At 38.0% G+C, this 23,174-nt stretch overlaps 1 protein-coding gene across 4 annotated transcripts in view; it reads left to right on the top strand.

Moving 5' to 3' along the window:
* LOC134219685 (protein PALS1) overlaps positions 1-23,174 on the top strand; it is a 118,867-nt gene that overhangs the window by 41,706 nt on the left and 53,987 nt on the right. For 2 of the 4 annotated variants that reach the window (XM_062698502.1, XM_062698503.1), the window contains exons 2-3: positions 10,855-10,985; positions 11,569-12,131. In XM_062698502.1, the coding sequence (XP_062554486.1) occupies positions 10,855-10,985; positions 11,569-12,131 (694 nt within the window). The remainder of the gene's footprint in view (positions 1-10,854; positions 10,986-11,568; positions 12,132-23,174) is intronic. The other 2 variants (XM_062698504.1, XM_062698505.1) reach the window with 1 other exon arrangement.

Here is a 23,174-nt window from a genome sequence, read left to right as displayed (position 1 = left end):
TTTTTTGTTGCCGCTGAAAATTTAACTTTTGCTCAAATAATCTTTATTATATACAATCTAATAAAATATCCCGTTGGTCCGTTCATGGGTTCTGACTACCGTTAGAGGTCAGCGCCGATCCAAAAATCGTCAGCGGCGGCGTTTGTCATAATTTTGGTCGGCGAAGGCTTGGCGATTTATTTATTACGTTCGTAACGTAAAGTTTTTTTTCAGGATATTTTTAAGACATTAACGGGAGAATCTTTTTATTTCGCCGGAAAAATCTAATGAACTGTCCCAGAAGTTTTTCGAACTTTCAACAGGAAATGCTCTAAAGTTTTCACCGGAATTTCTATGAAATTTTCACGGGAAATTGTTTAGAAGTTTGCCTATGCCACCGGGCATGCACGCTACGATTTTTTTCTCGTCGAGAATTTTCCTGAGTTTCCTCTAAACAGAATTTCCTTGTGATTTTTAAGTTTCCAACGGAATTTCAACTGGATTTTTTTTCGGAATTTCTTTGGATTTCTACGTGAAATTTTTTATGTTGTCCATTAGTAATTCTTCGGAAATTCTACGAGAAATTTTTTCAAAAGACGAAGGGTTGTTTGATTGAAAATCATTCGGTGGAAAGTGGAAAGTCGAATACCACTTGGGCGAATAATACGTCAAGCCGAAAGCTATTACATTTGTTCGATACGGTTATTATGTGGAAAACGGTTTGACGGTTGAAACTAGAATTTCCTCAATCGACAACTATCAATAGCCAGGCCAGACCAGGACACAAGAGACTCTCCGGCAATCCCAGGGTCGGCTAACTACTGGGTAATCAAGGGTTTTTCGCGGTAAACAAAAACTAACAACACAGAACTTTCACTTTACTTGTATAATTTTTATTTGTTCCTAATTGTGGCGTGTGCGTGTTGTTCTGTGTTATCAAATTTGTGTTAATTTGTTAAGTGTGACCTAGTTTTAACGATGGTACCGGTACATACCGCTGCTGCTGTTGGTGATGGGAGCAGAATGGCCGACACAGCGACTCCTGTCGAGCTGTGCGACCAGAAATCTCGCCAGAATAGCGAGGCGAGCGGTGAACGGACGGTCTTCGTCCGACGGGGCCAGCGGGCGTTGCTGGACGATGGTGGGCAGGCGTCTTCCCTCGTAGGCGCGATCGGCCGGCCGTGGCTTAGCCACCTTGGACGGCCGAGAGGGGAATTCCTCCTTGACGATTAGGGCTCTACGGCCCGAGGAATCGTCCGATGAAGGACGACAGAATCCTTTACGATTTAGGCGCGGAAGCCTGACGGCTTCACGGGCCGAACCGTGTGCTGGACGGAAAAGCAGTCCGAAAACGTCGTTGAAAAAGAGGTAGGAAAAGAGAGGTCCTAAAGGACACAAAGGAATTAATTCCAAGTTCCATAGTACAGGATTGGGAATTACCTGAACACTTTTTCCCCGGAGCTCACACTAGCTCCCACTAGAAAAGGGGGGGGGGGGTTCACTTTGAACTGCACTTAACTTTCACTCGTCTACAACACACGGACGCCTGATATACAAAGAGGCCGAAATGGGCAATGGCTACTCTTTTATACCGAATTCCCACTTTATTTTCCCGCTATTTTTCATCTTCCCGCATTTTCATTCCATCCAACATGGTGTTTTTGACATGACCTCCCATGTTGGATGTTTGATAGCCAGCTCATCATATTTACAGCGGTACCAAACCCTAACGCTTCTGTGATAGTTCTGCTGGTATTACACAAGAAACGTGAAGGCTCTGACAAAACAACATGACAACAAAACAAAAATCAACAATTTGTAACCAAACGGTTACACGGTACAACCAAACTAGTCATTTGTCTGGAAAAGCCATATGATCTAACAGGTCGTTTGGTCGAATAGGCCTTGTCGTCGAAAATTCCATTTGACCGAAACGATAGTTTGACAGGAAGGGCAATTTGGCCGAAAATGTTATTCGGACGCTCGGATTATATGGCGAAAAACGTCGACCCGTTCGGCCAAACGCCATTTTTGAACAAATGAGCAGTCAGAGTAAACCGAGGAGTAACGTCTTTTTCGGCCAAATTATCAGGCCGTGTGATCTTCACCCGTACGTCGCTTTCAGCAAAATGACATTTTTGGCAACTCGTCCGACCAAGCAACATTTTCGGTCAAACGATTTTTTCGGCAGTTCGGCAACACTTTCGGCCATATGTTCATTACGGCCAAATGGGCCTTTTATGCCAAACGACCATCTAGGTCTTTTTGGCGAAATGACCTATTCAATTAGACGACTTTTCAATTAGACGACCTGTTCAGCCAAATGACATTATCGCCCATATGTCTATTCGACCAAATGTCAGTCGAATTTCAGAATAATGACATATTCGGCCAAACAACAAACGGCCCTTCCCCGTTAAAACATTTTCAATGTGAAATTCTGTGGATTTCAAAAGGAAGTCCTTCCGCAATTTCTGGAATTTGCACCTGGTGGGCTTTGTGGTCGTGTGGTTAGTGGCGTCAGTCGTCTAAGCGTATTTGCAAGCAATAGAGTGGGAGTTTGATTCCCGCCCTAGTAAGGAGAAAACATTTCGTGAAGCGGAAAACGCTCCGCTGGTTCACTGGGTGCTGTGTGAATGTCCTGTCCGTTGTCTAATGCTAAGTGTTAAGTATTCAGTCTGTGCGACCTCTGGTCAAAGACGGTGATCCTGTCTTCCTTTCTTTTAAATCCTACAAAAAGATCTTCCAAATTTTTAAGGAAATTTACTTAGAATTTCAACGGTAGTATTTTCGAGATATCGAAGGAAATTCTTCAGAATTTTCAATGAAAGTTCTTAGTTTTACGAAAAGCTTTTTCGATTTTTCAACGAAAAATTGTATGGAATTTTCAAGAAAAATAGCTTTTTTCACGAGAAATCCTCTGGAGTTTCAACGGGATTGCCATAAACTGTCGGCGGCGACGGCGCATACCTCTAACCACCGTGTGGTGGATAAAAAAAAGAAAACTTCTAAATTTTATTGTTAAGCATCAAGATTTTTCAGATGCCCTTGATGTTGTGGCTTATGCATATCGTGGCCTTCCGAAAATTCCGGAACGTCCATGAAATAAAACAAAAATTTATTAATTTCTTCGCATAGCACCATTTGAACTTTTAACATCGGAATTTATTTCATTTGATTTATTCAAACTAAGGCCTCTGTAATACATAAAATTCATCTACACTCAGCTCGGTTTGTAGTTGCACGTCGCCAACTTTGTAGTCCACGGAGGGACCTCAAATCGATCCACCTTGCTCTCTGCGCACCTCGCGTTCTTGTCCCCTGCAGATCCCTATCAGGAATTATTTTCACCGGGTCATTGCCCGACATTCCCCCTCTCCCCCTATGTAACACTTTTCGTATTAAGTATCTAAAAAATGTGTATGGATTGTCACACTTCGGGAAACACCCCCTCCCCCTTCTAAGCGTTACGTAATTTATGGATGCTTCCTTAAGAAAGCGATAAAGTCACTATCATGTCTTGGACATATTGAATACGTTACGGATACACGAAGATAAGATTTCTATTTTTCTAAGATAGGTAAAAATATTACTCCGGATAATCGAGCCATTTTCTCCGATTAATCGATCCTCCGGTTAATCGAGCCTCCGGATAATCGAGTCCGGCCTGTACTGCAGTTTCTTTTTTGTGTGAAATTTTAGAAACGTCGTATCTGAAACTTTTATAGACTTCGAACTGTGTCCATATTGCACAAAACCATTACTGCCATTTTTACTGATTTCGTAACGGATAATGCAATTTCATGACAAAAGCATTTGAGATTATCAAACGGTTACTACCAAATAGCATTCACATTATCGGCAAAGCTCACATTATGGGTTTGATCGGTAAAGTTTGGATAAATATGTTCCATAGTGTTGATCGTCTTGTGGCATGTTTTAAGTTTATTTTCTCTTATCAGGTCTCAATGAAATGTCGCTCTAAGTTTAAGTATCATATAGCCGAACTAGCCGAGTTTGAGACAAAAAAGGTACCGTTGCTTTTAAATCGTTCGTTACAAGATGGAATAGTTGTCTGAATGCTGATATCTACCATGCTCATTTGTGACTCACTATCAAAATTCATTGCTAACGAGCCCGTAGTAGTAGCTGCCATAACAGGCATAATTATCTATATAAATAGGCTAAGGGATGTGCTCCAGAGCGCCTTCGAGCAAAGAAAACATGTCGACCTTGTTGGTGGATTAGGGCTTCTCCGGAAATATGATAGCCTTCATCCACAATTTTCTCTCCCGCCGTTGCTTTCGAGTACTAACCAGCAACTCAGCGTCCAGGACGCAACAGAAAGGGACTAGTCCCCAATAATATCTTAATCTGCGCGGATGACATCCTGCTTGTGGTTGTTGGAGACACCGTTCTTCCCAAACGCGAATCCGAACCAAAGTAGCTGTCAGGGCTGTTTCCCACTGGGCGTCATCGATAGAGTTTACAATTTCATCCAGGAAAAAAGCACCTTTGTGATGGGCGTCCTCGTTTTCTGGTCCCTACCTGGAGCTGAACGACCCATTTTTTCCCAACCGGAAGTTTATAAAAGTCCTTGGAGTCTTAGTTGACTAGAGGTTAACTTACCATCCAAGCAGCGTATTGCCTCCGGAATCCTCCCCTCCACACCAGCTGAGGCTGTCTGCGCTGAAGCAAGAGTCCTTCCATTTCACCAACTCTGCGCTGGCGGCTATTTGCCAAAATGCCAAAATGCCAGAGCTACTGTGGGCCTCCCGGACACTTCAATCCGAGTGTAAGCCTCTCCCCCTTGAGGTTAACGGGCTTTCCTTTGAATTCCCAAGTCCCACTTTCCAGTAACATCAACTCAAATATAAATCGGGCTTAAAGTAAAAAAAAAAGGCAGCTGGGGGAGTTTCTTCCTCAACGCATCCCCGTCTCATATCATTCGTCCTAACCTGCACGATTAGATCGGTCACCTTAAATACGCTTTCGAATTCCCAGGATTCAACAATAGTAGAAATGCTCCTAAATGCTTCCTCCAATAATCGAATTGAGATTGAACTTGTCCTAACTTTTCAGTCTCCAAATCATTTAAGCATTTTCGGTCCCACGATATTGAAAAAAATAAAGACAGATTTCGAAAATTGATGAGAACTTTTCGTAAAAGGCTCTGAGACCCATCCCAGGTAGCACATATGTTATAAACATGTTCCTATTACTCCTATACAACTAAATTCAGACATATATGAGTTACTGAAACAAAATCGGTCTGAGTTGTGCTGCTAGGGATAGTGTTAAATACCAATCGACCCAGCTCGACGAATTTAGCAAATGTCTGTCTGTCCGTGTGTGTGCACAAAATATTATCCAACTGTTCATGCTGAGACAGCGTACGTGTCGCTACATACCCCACTTCCACAGTTATCAACTGCGATGTTTCTAAACCAACTTACCATTTTTCATTCGTATATCATGAGGCTAACACTATCATACATGGGTAAAAAACCGTGAAATTTCCAACCCAAATGTTTTCTAGACCGGATCGGGAATCGAACCCAGCATGGCCTTGCTTCCCAAAAAACATTTGAAGCTGACGCAGGGCTTACTTCGTTAAAAATTTGCTTCTTCAGCTAAAAAACTAGCTTATTCGGCTAAAATTGTTTGTCGGGTTTGTAGTCGTGCATCTTACACACGCCTAAGGAAGGCCCCATTTGAAAACCACAAAGGTTTTTTCCACTGTTCTGCGATCTACACCGATGATGTCGATGTCAGCCGCAAAACTCAGGAACATGTAATACTTGTTCATGATGATTCCGTTTTTTTGAACACAGATCTTCGGATTTCATCTGCTTCAATTCATTCAGCATCACGAAGGATTAGATGTCACACCGGATTTCGTACCCATCCAGTGTCATACAGGTATCAAAAAATCAATGTCAATTCAATGTCGCACAAGGCAGCCTAACCAACTTTGTCAGAAAACCATATTCTAGCATTATCTGCCACTGTTCATTTTGTTTCAATGAGCCGTAAGCTGCCTAAAGACCTCAACGGAAACCACTTTGTTATTCGCTGACAGAAGTCCTCGACAATGGGCGCATTCTCCATTCCTTGTACTGGTGTACTTTTTGTGCACCTGAGTTCCTTAAGCTTTACGCTTTAGAAAAAAATGAACGGAGATACGCCACACAATAGGGTAAATCGACCAATTATGGAGGAGTGTGTCGAAAAATGACTGGCTTCTCAAATTATTTAATAAATAACTATAAGGTACACTGGGGAAGTGGAAAAGGAAAAATCGATAGTGCATGTTTGAATTAGTATAAAACCAGTGTAAATGATTTAAATGCGTTCAATCAAAATGGGCTATCAAAAACAGTCAATTTTGCACTGTGCGGTAATTCATACCATTTTGGTCGCTTGAAATTTATGGAAATAGATTTTAAAATTAGGAGTTGTTTTTCCACTTTCCCTAGTGGGATGGGGTAAGTGGAAAACCCATGTTGCCTTGACCTTCAATAGTGATGAGTAGTTACATATAACTAAAATCAATACGATAATTACTCTGAGTATCTTTTGTGGAATAATTTCATTACCTTAACGGAATAGATCCTCAAAGAATTCTCGTAATAGCTAGGGGAGAGCTGGTTTTGCCTTCTCGGACACTAAGTGTACGTAAAGTCTATATGTTCGCCCCAAAGATGAACATTTTAAAGGAAAAATGGGACTTACAGGGTTATAAACTAATCAACTTAGTTAAACGAATTGAGATGATGTCTGTATGTGCGTATTTGTATGTATGTGTGTTCGCAAAGCACGTACAAAATTATCAGCTATTCTTAAGTACTTGTCCTTAACCGATTTGTTCGCAAAAAATTGCATTCAACGGCGAAACTTGTTAGGAACAAAAATTAAAAACAATATATTTACCTATCAGTGCTATTTTTAACTTTCTTATATATTTTTTTCATATGGAAAACATGTGAAAGGCATCAGTACCGATAGGTGGACTAATCAGGCATTTTCTCATTTATATGAGTCCAATCACCACTGGAATCACCATGATAACAAAGAAGGTACATTAAAATTCACAGCTATCGAAATAAACCCTGGAAGGAAGAAAAAAATTGCGTAATTAAAACATTATCCACTTCCCCCGCAGTGTTTGATACCTGGGGTAAGTGTAAAATCTTTGAATTATTTGCTTTCTTGGTACAAACCACTACCAATTGAATGGGATTAGCTTAATTGTATTGTAATGGTCACCTGTGCTATAAATTCACTTGAAAAAGAACAATTGGTGCAAATAAGAATTAATTTTATGAATGCAAATATCAATTTTTCGCGAAATCTAAAATTACAGTTCAAGCGTTAACCGTGTTAGTGTATGTGTTATACAAATTTCAACATAGTATTAGTGTGAGCATCAAAGTATAACATTGCATGATGCTATGATGTGGTAAAAACTGTAAAGTATGTACAATTCCAATTTTTCGAGTCGATTTTTACACTTACCCCCTTTTTTCACTTCCCCCAGTGTACCTTATATCTTTTTCCACATCCAAATAGTTTCTAGTTTCATAAATATTACGACAATTATGACACATTTCAGTTGTTTTGTTTTATTACAATAAAAACTAACCACTACAATAATAGGACGCAAATGCTTAATGTTAAGGTATACTCGGAGCTCCAATAATAGATTCAAGAGAAGCATTTTTGTTTTAAAATAAGAAATGTTGATTTTTGGTCATTATATATCAAACTTCGTCAATCAAAAAATGATTCAGTGGGTAATTTTAAGAGATTTGATGAATACATGAAACTATCCTAACATCCGCCTGGTTCAGATGGACTCCCGGCTACTCCTCTAAATACTGGTCTAGCCACAATGTCCCTTTGGAGAGGGCTCTACATCAGCTTCTTTGAAATGATAATTGCTGCTTTTTCAGGGTCGTTAAACCAATTCAATCCGAATTTTCCTACCAGTTCCAAAAGGGATCAAACCATGGATAGTCAAGCCTATCCAAACCTTTCTCAATTTTTGATGTTGATGTTCTACATGATCAACAAAGCATTTCGTGGGGCCTCGGAGGTATTTTTTAGTTGAAACAGCTCCTTGGGACAAAATGACATGATTATATAATAGCTCTATGGGACATTATTTCGTTATTAATCATGCTACAGTAATCCCTAGACATGTGCCGCACTGCAAACTGTTCTGGAGTACAAATATTGAAGGTATGTATGGGCAACAAAACGTTGCACCATAAAGCATCACTTCATTATATGTATTTTATGTCCTAATATTCCCAAAACATCAACGATACTCCAAACTATTCCTGATTTCAGATCTTGAAGGTCGGTAAGGCCAGCAAAGCGATCTACGGGATATCGGCCTTGCTTTTGAGATGGAATAGATCCATAGTACGGCACTTCCATATTGTGAACATGTCACAGTATTCCCAGAATATCCACAGTATTCCAAACTATTGTTGAGTACAGATATTGAAGGTCTGTAAAGTCTACAAAGCGTTCTACGGTCTTGGGAATAGCTTTAAATTGGAACTGCTCCATAAAACATCACTTCTCTAAAATAAACATGTCACAGTGTTCTCTGGATTCTCTTTCTTTGGGTCGTATCTTGAAGGTCCGTATGGTCAACAAAGCGATCTATGGAGTATCTGCCTTATTATAAACATGCCACATTATTCCGAGAACATCTTTTGTATTGCAAACTTTTCTTGAATTCAGATATTGAATGTTTGTGTGTTAACCGCACCTTTGAATTAAAATAACTTCATAGAACATCACTACACTATTAATATCTTGCAGTTGTATTTCTAGTATAATTACTGTACTCAAAGCTATTCATGAGTGCAGATCTTGAAGGTGTCTATTGTCAACAAAGCGTTCTACGGTGTCTTGACAATACTTTTGAATTGGAACAGCTCCATGGGATATAATTTTGCTAACATAAACATATCACAGTATTATCAGAACACTGGCGGCACTCCAAACTATTATTGAGTTCAGATCTCGGATATCCTGGAGAAAACCTGGGCTTGGTCATACTTTTGAGTTGCAAGAATCCATTGAGGATAGTTTGGATTGTCGTAGATGTTCTAGTAATACTGTGAAGAGTAAATACTTATGTTCGCAATATATCACAGATAACACTAAGTAAAAGCATAAACGCCTATATGAGTAATTTCATGAGTTGCGTCAGACACTGTTCTTCCCTACAACTCAATTTGTTCTCACAGGAATCACAGTCAATTGTCTATGACAAAGTGTTACTTACCGTTTTGTGTAGTTAAAACTATTACAAATTATAAATTTTCCGCTTAGAGTAATTTAAACAAACTTCTCTTGGTTACATTGATGCGAATTTCGGACACTTTTTCAATGTTTTAATTTCTCTTTGTATCACAAATTATATTTGACATTTATGTAAAAATTCTTTTCAGAACATCGTAATTAGCTATGACTAACATGTGTCTAACATGAACTGGAATATTGAGGAAATGTTTCAAAATTTTTGACTGAAACAAAAACTATAGGAGGTGTCCGAAACTCGATTATGTATTTGCACAACATGTGAATAGATTTAATTCGGAGAAGATATTGGAGGGTAACCGTTCCCTCCGTGGGGTTTGATCCCACGAAACCAGTACGCTAGACAGGTGCTTTCCCTACTGTCTACGTAGGGAAAGCACCTGTCTAGCGTACTGGTTTCGTAAGATAAAACCCCATTGAAGGGAGCGGTTACCAATACCTTTTCCGAGCTAAATCTATCACATGTTGTGCAAATGCATTATCGAGTTTCAGTCATATTAATTATTAATAAATTTCCACTCCGGGTGGCTTAATACCCGGAACATAGGCAACTTACTTTGAATGTACTAGGGTAAAGTGCCCAATAGTGGACCCCTAACCAATAGTGGACCCTCGAGCCATTTTTGCATTATTACAGCACAATGTCAACATTTTCGTATGAAATTCCATCGGGAGAACCTACCTTACAGTCCTATGATTTGATTACATGCATTGGAAATGCTATGGAAAGTAAAATTAGATGATTTTTACAATTCTATAAAAATAAACACGAGAGTGTCTACTATAGGAATATTTTGGGGGTCCATAATAGGAAGAAGAACGTCCCGAAACGGGACATGAAAATCCAGTGAAGTGTCTACTATAGGGAAGCAATTTCCTATTATGGACCCCCAAGGGGTCTACTATAGGGCGAATTCAGTTAGACTTTAAAATGTTAATTTTGACGAATAACGTCGTGTATTTGGGTGTTTTATGTATGTATCGAGAAGAGGAGACGCAGAGCTTGTTGTTCGATATCAAGCAGAATTAATATGTTGAAAATTTCTACTCCTTATGACTGGAAGAGCAAAATTCCGCTACTAGGGGGTCCACTATTGGGCATTTTACCCTATAGGAGGTGGTTGAAAGCGTCCAGAATATGACTTTTTTTTGGTATTCATCTCCAAAATCGATTCGACTCTGACCTCATTAGACCGCATCGAACAAAACTCACCTCAACCAGGATTATTTATATACACTCGTATTGTTCATCTGCTATTAAAATCTATCACATAATCAAAGGTAAATACGTCCGAATAACTACCATGCATTCAATCGATACTGCAGCTGCATTTCTTGCAATTATGAGCCAATGATTGTGACATCCATCTATCAACTGCATGGTACTGCTTCCTAGTACAAAACTTCAAAAGCTTGTTCTCACTGAATTTCTGATTAACAGATGGGGAAAAATTATTCGCCATATCGCATTCTACATATTCACAAATGGTCCACCAAGTAACAAGCATTCTCTATATCTGTTTCCCTCCACAGGACTCGTCGCCGTTCCGGCTCCAGCATTGTCGTGTTGGGTGGCGATGATACACTGAAGCCTAGCCTGCCTATTGATGACTATCAGGAGGACTTTGAGATGTACAACATGATTTCAGCTAATCAAGACAATGGTGAGTGTTCCACGAGAATGAGATCATTTTCTCAAACTGTGCGCCAATTAGCACTTCAGAATGCCATACGATTCTTCATTATAATTCTATTAGTTTACGAAAGCCTTTGAAATTGAATGAAATCAAAATGAGTCTGGTTCTTTGTTTGGGACTAAGTGTTTCATTTAGCACCTTTTGCCATCATGTCCATCTGATTCAGACGTACATAAAATGTTGCTATTCCATGTAGTCCAATGCATTCTAGCATTTGGAATGAACTCTGTCCTTTTGAAAGAAGATTTTAAACAATCTTTACCATTATGAAATCTTTTATTATTTTATTTTATAATTATTTCGTTATTATTTATTATTTAAAAGTTTTATTCAATATCACCATCACTTAGGTAGCATAAGTTAATCAGTAGTTTGAGGTAATAATTTATAAAAAGTTATTTGTTTGAAACTTAAATATTAGCTGAATTGATGGCTTTCTCAGTGTTTTGAACGCTGTTCAGTTTTGCGTGCTGAAGTAATACAAAACGTACAGTTTAACGAACGTGATTTCCCAAATTACTTCTTAATGACAATTATCTTTGCATTTTAGGACCACATCGGGAGATGGCAGTTGATGTACCTGAATCATTCATAGCTCGCAACAAAACACCGCCACGATATCCACCACCACGCAGCACAACACAGGTAAATCGTGTTTCCAATGCAATGCCACAAGTCCCGAAACACGGGAACGGGGGAGTCTCCTTGGAGCTGGAACCTCTTGACGGCTACAGCGATAAAAATTCATCCTCGCTCGACAGTAGCAACGAATTCTATAAGAAAGGCTCCAGCAAGGGGCCCTCGTCGCTTGGGTCGACTTGCGAGTCGATCGGGTTCGATTCGATCAACTATCTGAAATCCTCAAGAGGTTCGCTCAGTACAAGGAGCTCCTCGTCGGGGGACCTGGGCCCACCCGAATACGATATCGGTCCCCATCGTGAGCTTCCAGTAGACGTTCCGGATAGTTTTGTTGAAGTAATTAAGGCACCACCCCGCTATCCACCGCCTAAAGCATTGATCATAAAAGAGGTTGTCAAAAAGAAAGAATCATCCTCATCCGACGAATCTATCGAAAAACCAAAACCGCAACCACAAGCACCAACGCGAAATGAGGTATTTTTTTCATCATCCATGCATCATTATTTCTTTCTTTATGTTTTCTTTTAGTTACATTGTACTATTATTATTTAGTTTTTGTATTGTTTCCATTCATTGCCATTTACACTGTCATGCTGTCATCAAGTAATAATTTACATCCATTCTATGAGGTTCTATCCATCTCCACACATTCCATGAACGCAACATTATACTACATGATCCACGCACATAGGCTTTGGTGAAATAGGGAAAGATCATTAATATTCTTCAGCCGTTTGTTCTGGCCCAACCACTTCTTGTGCATGTCACATGACACGACGCGACATGCTTCTGGTTCAAATGAAATAGGAGTTCATCACAATGCGCCACACCTCAGAACACAACCCATCAAAGCTTACAATTCCGAACAACTGACAAACCCACTCATTGTACATGTTATTTTATTGTATTTATGTATATTTATCAGCAATTTACTGCCATGTCTTCTAATTTATTATTTCTGCTTTAATTTCTTCATGTTGTCAATATCAGTTTTCATGTCATGTTTATTGTTCGTTCGGTGTGATAAAAAGATGTGCGATGTGTCCTTGGAAAACTGTTTCATATATGCCTTTGTCCACATTCCAAAAATGTATTCGCGTTGATCATATTTTTCCAATAAGACCTTTCCCTCTTTCTCTTTCTTCACTGCTTTAATTAAACCTATTGAAAAATACACGGTAACAAATAAGTCCTTCTCAATGTAAGCACTCTCAAAGTGAGTGCCCCTTTGGATCAAATCCCCACCATGACTCATATTCCAAACATTGGCGTTTTAATATCCAAAAAACAAAAAAAAATCTAAAATTAAGATCCTATTTAAAATAAAACAGAATAGAGTTGAAATGGTTATTTAGAAATGACTGTTTGGATCTTAAAACATGAGTGGTTCGCATCAAAACGGTAATTCATTGAAGTTTGCTGAAGAAACAAAGCAAAATCATGAGCTGAAAAGCTCGCAACAAAAATGTTACCGCTGACAAACAGTCATAACACATTGAACATTCACTCATCCAATTCATCGTCGTGCGAACACTAATGATACGCGCGCCACGAGTGACCGATTGGCTAACTAATGATTATTCAAACTGACCAGTAAATCAATGAGCGATGAAAGTGTCAAGAGTGTTATGTCTGTTTGTCTGTGATGTTACCTTTATTTCTGATGGATATTTATCATTATTATCCATCCGGGTCTGTGTCTCCAATTATCCTTGCGTACAAAGGCGTAGGATTTCCAATCCAGAGATGGCGAGTTCGATTCTCGGTCCGGTCTAGGATGTTTTCGGGTGGGAAACATTCTCGACTCCCTGGGCGAAGTGTATCTATTGTACTTGCCAGATACATACTCATGCAATGGCTGGCATAGAAAGCTTTCAATTAATAACTGAGGAAACGCTAATGTAATAAGTTGCAAAGCAGGCCAAGTTACAATTAGAATATAGAGCCATGGAAGAAGAAGAAGATGAAGATCCATACGAAAAAAGGATTGTATTTAGATGCTTTAAAGCCTATAGTCCGAGTCAGTTGTTCAGCGGCCAATCTTGTTCTGGATTTCCTGGAGTTCTGGTGCTGGAAATTTGATAGCATGCGTGCGTACTCCCAAGTTGGCAAGTTCGTCACGATGCCTACCTCATAGTCTCGCCACTCAAGTGCTCTGCTCAATTGCGGTCGTCCGTAGAGAGATTTGTCGTGCTACGCATGAATGTTTCTGGGTAAGACAGTTATGGCATTGTCCTACCATTGAGTATGGTAACAACATATCACTTAAGTAATATTTTAGTTATAATATTATCTGACTGATAAATCTGATTTCTAAGTCAACAAAAATATCATCAAATAATATTAGGCAGTTGTTAGTTTCGTAGGAAGTCATTGTCTGACAAGATCTGTGCTGTATGTTAGCAAAATGGGATATCATAGTTTATCAGAGTTTAAACAATAATCATAGAGTATTCTGGGATCCTAAAAAATAGTCTGCTGGCTGACGTACTTTTATATCCCAAAATTGCTCAAAGATTTCTCAAGGTTTTCCGGATGTAAAAAATTACCGCACCCAAGAATCGAACTCGCCATCTCCGCATTGGCAATCATTCGCTTTTGCTCGCAAGGCTAACTGGAGGATAAAAAATAAGATGGTCAAAAAATCGAATAAACAAAATTTAAAATCATGATTACTATTTTCATATAATAATTTTGGAAACATGCCTATAAAGCAAGATCTCGGAGATTTCTCCTTTTTCATTTCATGAGGAATTGTTTAACCAATTTATAGTGAGTGTGTAGTATTCACCGGGCAAGCAAAATGTGGGCGTGATCAGCTCGTCATGCTAATTAGACATTTAATATTTGTCCTGGAAATCGATGAAAATTTCCTCAACACTTAAATTTCAAAAAAACTGTTCATGTCCTGCTGTCGGAAACCCAAGAAACACTACTCCAACTCAAATGGCAAGTTTGAAACAAGCGGAAATCACGCCATAACATAGATGGAAGACCTAATTATGGAATAGAAAATTGAAATGGGCATTATTTTCTGTAATCGCTCAAAATTTGCAACTTTCTGAAATGTAAATTTTCTTCTTTTTGAACAGTGCACCATATTTTGGACCTCCAAATGTAAACATTTTGGACACCACTAAATGTTCATTTGCCCTGGTCAATTGATTCGGAGTCTTATCTTTCAAATGGCATATAGGTACAAATAAGAAGATTCCTGTGTTTTAAATTCACGTGTCGAAGTGAAGATAATATGTACTTTCTAAGATTTTTAACGATGTATGTTTCAAAGCATAACATATTGTAAGGCTTGCTTTCTTAAATAAACTGATTTTATTAAAAATTTCATCTTGATTATTTTTGTACAGAAAAAAACAAAGACAGAACAATCTTATTTTCTTGTAGCCAGTGGCAGAATTAGCAGCGGCATGGATTTAAATTCAGAGATGAAGAAATTGTTGCCAAGGATGTGCTCTGGTTTGAAAATCGTCTGTTGTGGCATTTTTGGTGTCGCGCCTGGAGTCATTTCAACTGGCGGCGGCGTTCTTTGCATTTTTTCTGTAAATTCTCCTAAACCTGATCGGAAACCCGCCTGCGAAAATTTTTGGATTTTTTCCGAGAAATTGTGCAGAAGTTCCTTGGTAAAATTTTTGGCATTTCCTCGGCACATTCTTCGTAATTTCTTTGGCAAATGCTACGGAATATCCTCTCCTCGGGATACTCCATTTTTCGTGGTATCTGAAAGGCTTCAGTAAGTTACCTTACCGGAGTCGCGTCACCTACATCGCGCTGGCGGAGCTGCCACCTTAGGTAAAAGCTTACGCGATACAGTGTTCCGTTTATCAGCCGCTGGATACCAGGCAGACTCTGTTTGAGACACTCAGGATGTACTTTCTCACTCTAGCTGATGTCAGAAAGATAACTTCCTTTCGGGAGATTTTTCGGAAATACCTCGGCAAATTCTTCAGAAGTATCTCAGCCATCATCGGGGTTTCCTCGTCAAATTCATCAAAATATCCTTGGCAATTTCGTCAGAATTATTCGAAATGTTCTGGTAAAAAAACATTCAGTATTTACTCAAGAAATTCTTTGGAATTATCAAAAAATTCTTGAGAGTTTTCTCGGGAAATTATTCGGAATGTTCTCGGCGAATTCTTGAAATTTTCCTCGAAAATTATCTGCAATTTCCTCGGAAAGTTCTTCAAAACTTCGTCAGGGAATTCTTTAAACTTTTTTTTCAGGATTTTTTTGCTAATTTCGCGGTGGAATATTCTTCGGAATTTCATCCAATAGAATATTTACGCGAGAATTCCGCGACCAATTTTTCGGTATTTCCTACACAAAAAAAAAAACGAATCTTACAATCATTGTGTAAATTCTTGGCATATACAATCCTGCAAGGTTTTAATACAAGAAATGTTAGTTTTTAAGGCAGATACTGTATTAAAATGATACAAAATTGTAAGATTGTAAGACCATTGTATTAATCGTTTTAAAACCTTCCGAAATTGCATTAGTAATATTATATATAGTTTCTGTAAAGTTCTTATGTAGGACTGTATTGAAATCTGCCATCCGCTGGTTAGGTGTACTGATTTTTTTTAAATAATGTAGGTAGACTTCTAGTTAGCCATGGCAAAGGCAAAGTCGTAGGATTACTAATCCGGAGATAACGAGTTCTGGTAATGGTGGGGCACCAGAATTTTTGGCGTAATTGGTTCATTTTCAATTTGGCGTCAGTAGTGAGATCTATAATTGGAGGCGCTAATCAGTCAAGCGATAAATCAATTTGAAAAAAATGTCAGGCAGTTTCAAGTATAAAGAAATTTCACTGCATTTTACCATCTGTAATAAAAAAGTCACTATGATTTTTTTGGAATATTTTTCCTATGTGATAATGGATATACTGTAATTGCGACAGTCTGGCGGGTTTTCTAGCAAGCAATTCCAGAGTCAAAACCTGGTTTAACTACTGACCAGAATTCTTCGAATGTTCTCAAGAATTCTTTAGGATTTAACAACTGACATTTTTTTTCTTGAATATCTGAAATGATTCTTTAGGAAATACCTCCCGGATTTTTCCAAAAAAATCAAGAATATGTTCTGCTAGAGTGGGGCGCAATTGTATGAAAAAACGCAAACTTCGTCCGATTAAGTGAGATCAAGGTTTTTCTGAATCGTTTTGGGACCCCAATCAACTGTGCAAAATATAGGCTTGATTGGTTGCGACCTCGCATGCCGCACCGCGTTTTAAATTTACATGGAGATTAGTATGGGAAAACGTACTTTTTTACATTTTTGCTATTAGCGGCTTCAATTTATCATTAATCACGTGACTCAATACGTAAGCATATAGTCTGGAAGATGCCGAAAGACTTTGCCGAAGAAGGTACGTAGCTGGAAGGTCTACAAAAAATGTTATTACGTTCCGAAAATTGATTGTTCAAACCATATGCAGGAAATCAATGTTCCTGCCAGCACTATCGGACGACCTAGGGTTATCGAAGGGCAAAATCCAACTTTCTTCTTGTTGGATTTTTTTCTGTGTGAAATGATTCCGAATAGCTCCCATTAGCTCCAAAGCCCTATAAGATCAATTATTCTGAAATAACACTCAGTTAAATTATTGGTTTACGTAGTTTGGCAGTGCTGGCAGAATAAAAGATTTTTTGCATATGGTTTGAACACTCAATCTTCAAAGCGTTATAACTTTTTTCGTGGACGTTCCAGCAACGTGTCTTCTCCAGCAAAGTTTTTCGGCATCTTTTGGGTTATACTTTAACGCAATGTGCCACTTGGTTTACGATGAACTGAATCCTCTAGTAGTAGAAATACAAAAATATACGTTCTCCCATACTAATTTCCATACAAACTTCAAACGCGATGCGGAAAGCGAAGAAGCAACCAATCGGTCCCAAATTCTGCACAGTTTTTCAGGACCCAGAATGGCTTCGAAAAACCATTGATTTGAAAAAATGGCCATGACGCCCCACTCTAATGTACTGCCCAGGGATTGAATCCTAAAGAGAAAGAGCAAGTCTCTCACTTATCATCTCTGTATACATATACGATACACGCTTAAAATCAATAACACAGAGATGTGTTTGCATCACACAAAACGGACCTAATGCGGAACATCCTCTAGATGAGCGACAGTTACACAGGCACAAAAATGCCTCGTACGGTCGTGATAACGGTCCTTTTCAACATGTTAACGTTTGTACAGATTCCTTGTTTCATGAGGAACCAAATACTGTTGAAAATATTGAAATCCAAGCTTCAATAAAACCAAACGAGCTATTTTTGTGGCTGTGTAACTATCGCTCATCTAGGGGATGTTCCGCATTAGGTCCGTTTTGTGTGATGCAAACACATCTCTGTGTTATTGATTTTAAGCGTGTATGTAGCATACCGCGAGAAACTTTTTTCGCTAGCTGTCATGATAGAGAACTGATTCGGGATGTTATACCCCATGATAAATTTCTTCTAGATAACTCCAAATGCGGGGAGCACTGGCTCTGATGATGCATTTCAACTTGTTCTACACAGCTGTGCAGTAACCAACACGAAAGGAGCGAAAACAAAGCGAGAATCACCATTTTTCTGTGGGGGCTGCCTATCCGATTTTGTTTTTTCACACTTGTATACAAGTTTGATAAATTTGTTATCATGGCTTGTTATTATTCGGAACAGTTTCTGCCTCTCTTTTATCGTTGTTCGTTATCTATTGAGAGTGATTTCTGCAAACCCTGGTACTGCCAGAACTTTTTTGAAAATTATTTCAAGAATTCTTTCGGATACCATCGAAAATTCCATTCCCTCGGAAATTTTCCCAACAATCCAAGGAGTGCATTTCCGACATTCTTAAATTTTTCCAAGAATTTTTTTGTAAATTCCTCTTAAAACGCTTTTGGTATTTAATTTATAAATTTCCCCATAAAATCTTCCGAAAATAACTTCGGAGGTATGTCCTTAGGAAATCCTTCAGAAACTCTTTTGAGAACTCCTCCAGGAATTTCCTTTTCCTTTTGACATTCGTCCAGGAATTTCTTCTCAAAATTCTCTGGAAAAGCCTTTGTGAATTTCTCCGGAAATTTTCCAGAAACTTCCTCACGGAAATCCTTCTTTCGAAATTCAGGCAGAAATTATTTCGGAAATTTCTTCTTCTTCTTTATTGGCATTTCATCTCCCACTGGGACATTGCCGCCTAGTGTTCAATGAGCACTTCCACAGTTATTAGCTGGGAGGTTTCTAAGCCAGGTTACCATTTTTGCATTTGTATATCATGAGGCTAACACGATGATACTTTATGCCCAGGAAAGTCGAGACAAACTCCAATCCGAAAACTGCCTAGACCGGCATCGGGAATCGAACCCAGCCACCCTCAGCATGGTCTTCCTTTCAGCCGCGCGTCTTACCGCACGACTAAGGAGGGGCCCCAGAAATTTAGTTGGAAGATTTTTAGGAAATTTAATGAAGAATGAAATAGCAAATGCTCAAGGAATTTTCGGAAAAGCGTCTAACGAAAATTTCAAAGAAATTGGAAGAGTTGCCAATTTATTCTGGTATTTCCCTTCCGAATCTCTGAGAATTCCTATGAAATTTCATTTAGGAATTTATTCAGAACCTCACCAAGAAATACTTTTAAAATTTCATTTAGGAATTCCTTTTGATATTTCTCCGAAATATTGATTGGAAACTCCTCAACACCTTCGGATATTTATTTAGAAATACTCAATGAAATATCTTCAGAAATTCATGAATAAATTGTATAATGAATCATTTAGAAATTTCTTCAAAAGTGCCTCGAAAAATTCATCTGGAAATATCTTTAATATTTCCGTTAGAAATTCTTCCGAAAATTCCTTTAAGATTGCCTATTTCATTCCAAACAGTTTGGTACCCAGCAATTATGCACTTACCGTAATCCGATTTACTAGCAACAAATTTCATTCGTCAGTGAATGTTGTTCCATGGGCTAGGAGAACCGGATGAATGCTGTTGTTGGATCGCGATGTTTTTGAATGAATGAGATTAAAGATCTATGGTGAACCTTGAAGTTAAGTGTTGCTTCACATTTAAGAATAAGTTCCAATCAGGTTCTGACGTTGGACCCGGTAGTTTAGCGAAGATTTTCATGTACAATCATGAACAATCAAATAAATATATGTACAATGCAGATAATTAAAAGTCTAACCCGGTGCTCAAAATTATTTTCAAATACTTATCATTTTGAAATTTTAAAATTATTTAGAAAATTGCATCCCATATCTCGCTGTGGAATTTTTTTCGTGATTCTACTTTTTCTTTTTTGACGGACTATTGGCTCAAAAGTTATGACCAAAATAGATTTTCCTATGATGCACGAGATAGACAACATTACCATTAGGAGGATTAATCAAGTTAGTTGGTAAACTCCTTTTTTTCAATTTTCATCTGAGTTACTTAATAATGCCACTTTAATTGAATTTGACGACGAACACAGTTAACATAACATTTTGAGGGGGAGGGTTATGTCAGTTATGTCTTAACGTTGTGCCTGGTTTAAGAAAAAAAATCATCTATCATATAAAAAGCGTTACGCAGTGAGAAGAGAAGGGGTTTAAAATTAATAGCTTTGACATTACTACATAATAGAAGTGAATTATAGATTTGACCATAACATGTTGGATGAATAGTGTGCTGAATAACTCCTCGCCACAATACCTTTTTATAAATATGAAGGAAATCTTAATGAATTATCAAACAAATGAAAATCTATTTCGTTGATATCACAATATGACGCTAATGGAATCTGTTCTACCTTCCTTTGTTAGTTTAAGTTCTACTCAGTGAATTTTCAACACCAGAAGCTAATAGTGCTTTTTTGATCGTTTTGGGAAATCTGTGTTGCGTTCGTTTGTCTGTGACACGAATATACCGTTAAACCTTTATATGACCATTTGTATTTTAGCCAGCATCAAAACGGGTTATTGCAAGCCAAAAAGTGACTAAATTATCTACTCTAAGGAACAGAATGGGGGAGGGGTTGTCTTTAGAGCAATTCAGTGCAACTCCCAACACCCAGGACCAATTCCAACCAGATTTGGTACACATATTCTCTATTTTTAAAAGATGTCTATTGAAAAGGTAGAAAAGCCATAGAAATATATAAAAAGAGATAGATCCTGCTACAGCATTGGACATTTTAATTGAATCATTTGCTTGAGAAACTGCATACATCCATTTTACACAATTTCAAGAAAACAGCAAAAAATCTGTTTTAGCTCAAATAGGCGCCGAATCTTTCGATTTTTTTTATACAGATCAAACGTTTTTGGCAAAACTCAACATCCCGGGGCACTTCCAGTGCAAAAACTGTAAGCAGTACTTCATAATTGCTCTTCAAAGTACGTGGACATATGTAGTTTCTTAAACAAAACAAACGATAATTTCTAATAAATAATAAAAAGAAAAAGAATAAATAAAAGAATTTTTTTTCGTTTTTTTTTTGCCAGGATATGTATTTTTGGACGAGGATTTAGAATATATAAAAAATCCCTTTTTTTCAAAAATGTTACATATGCAGTTTCTCAAACAAACGGTTCAATTGCATAATTTACTTTTTGCAATTCCTGATCATAATACCAGGTTTACAGTTGACATTTGAGTGATGAAACGGCCTACTTTTCTATACCAATGAAATCGGTGCTTTAATGAACATTATGCAACTCAAATGGGTTGCATAATAGTAGTTTGTGCAACTAGTTGCAAAAAGATGATTTTTTCAGCACGAGTTGTACGTTTATCAAACGAGGCTTGCCGAGTTGGATAAATACTACGAGTGCTGAAAAAATCGAGTTTTGCAACGAGTTGCACACGCTATTTTTTGCAATGACGAAAAATGGACTTAAGTATGATAAATCTGTACCAAAATGGTACAATTTTATTTAATTCACATGATCAATCTTGCCAAAAAATCATGTTGCTGCAGAAAACAAACAGATTTCATATTATCGCGCCCCATTGTGTGCTCGACAGACCGTAATGCGTTAGATAAACCTGCCTTTGGAAAATTTGATGTCATGCCCATCAAATTATTCAATTTATTACGTGACACAGAGAATACATTATTCAAACACTCACCTAAGCCAATTAAGCTAAATGTGGTCATGCAACTATTGTTCTAATGCTGGTTTTCCATTAAAGCACCCAAATGAGTGCTATAATGGATTTTATGCAACCCATTTGAGTTACATAATGTTCATTAAAGCACCCATGTCATTGGTATGGAAAAGTAGGCCGTTTTATCACTCAAATGACAACTGTAAACCATGTATTATAATCAGGAATTGCAAAAAATCCATTATAGCACTCATTTGGGTGCTATAATGAAAAACCTGCATTAGAACAGTAGTTACATGACCATATTTAGCTAAATTAGCTTGGGTGAGTGTATAAATAGTGTGTTCTCCGTGTCACATAATAAATAAAATACTTTAATGGGCATGACATCAAATTCTCCAAAGGCAGGTTTATCTATCGCTTTATGGTCTGTCGAGCATACAATGTGGCACGATAAGATAGAATATGTTTGTTTCCAGCAGCAGCATGATATTTTGGCAAGATTGATCATGTGAGGTAAATAAAATTGTACCATTTTGGTAAAGGTTTATCATATTAAAGCCCATTTTTCGTCATTGCAAAAAATAGCGTGTACAACTCGTTGCAAAACACGATTTTTTCAGCACTCGTAGCACGTAAAACTAATGCTGAAAAAATCATCTTTTTGCAACTAGTTGCACAAACTACTATTTAGTCCCGACCGCGCATCGCTCAAGAATAGACATCCCAATTTTTGCTAATTTATATTCGTTCTTTTTACGAGAAAAATGTTATGGTGAAATAGCAATGCTTTGAAAATCAAAACTCAATCTTTTCGATAAAATGGGTTTTCCAACAATTTGCATGGAATTTTCAAATATTGACCATCTATAGGGGAAACTGGACACACATGATCCCCACTTTTTGTTTACGATATTTCTCGATGTAACATGCACCGATTTGCATGCTTCTTGATGAACTTGATAAAGAATTTAATAAGCTATTCAAAAAGGTCATTGGAAGCAATTATTTGTCCGTGAAAGTTACCAAAAAATCGATTTTGCCGAAAGATAGAAAATTTGGCATTTTCAAAACTTGCGGGAGACTTGATCCCCATATAGGGGGAAATTGATCCCTTTATGAGCTGAACATGTTTAGGTTCTTCCAAGTCTAATGAAAGGTTGAATTGGCCTAGCTTCAAATCCTAATAATTCTTCGTAGTCTGCCGTAATATCAGTCGTGCGAAAATTAAATATTGTGGGTATTATGCAAGGCAAGTATTTTAGTTCTCGAATAGAGTAATAGTGACAGATAGAATGTCTGCTATAGCAACTAAATTGGCATGGTGATGATGATTCATCTGCAAACCATTCACTCCACTGAAAGACAGTAGTCATATCACGACAACCATGATGTTCCCAAGAGGATCTCTCTCTG

The sequence above is a fragment of the Armigeres subalbatus genome, chromosome 3 (assembly GCF_024139115.2).
Source record: "Armigeres subalbatus isolate Guangzhou_Male chromosome 3, GZ_Asu_2, whole genome shotgun sequence".
Taxonomy (NCBI): domain Eukaryota; kingdom Metazoa; phylum Arthropoda; class Insecta; order Diptera; family Culicidae; genus Armigeres; species Armigeres subalbatus.
Note: the sequence above shows the minus strand (reverse complement) of the source record. Positions and strands in the feature narration are given on the sequence as shown.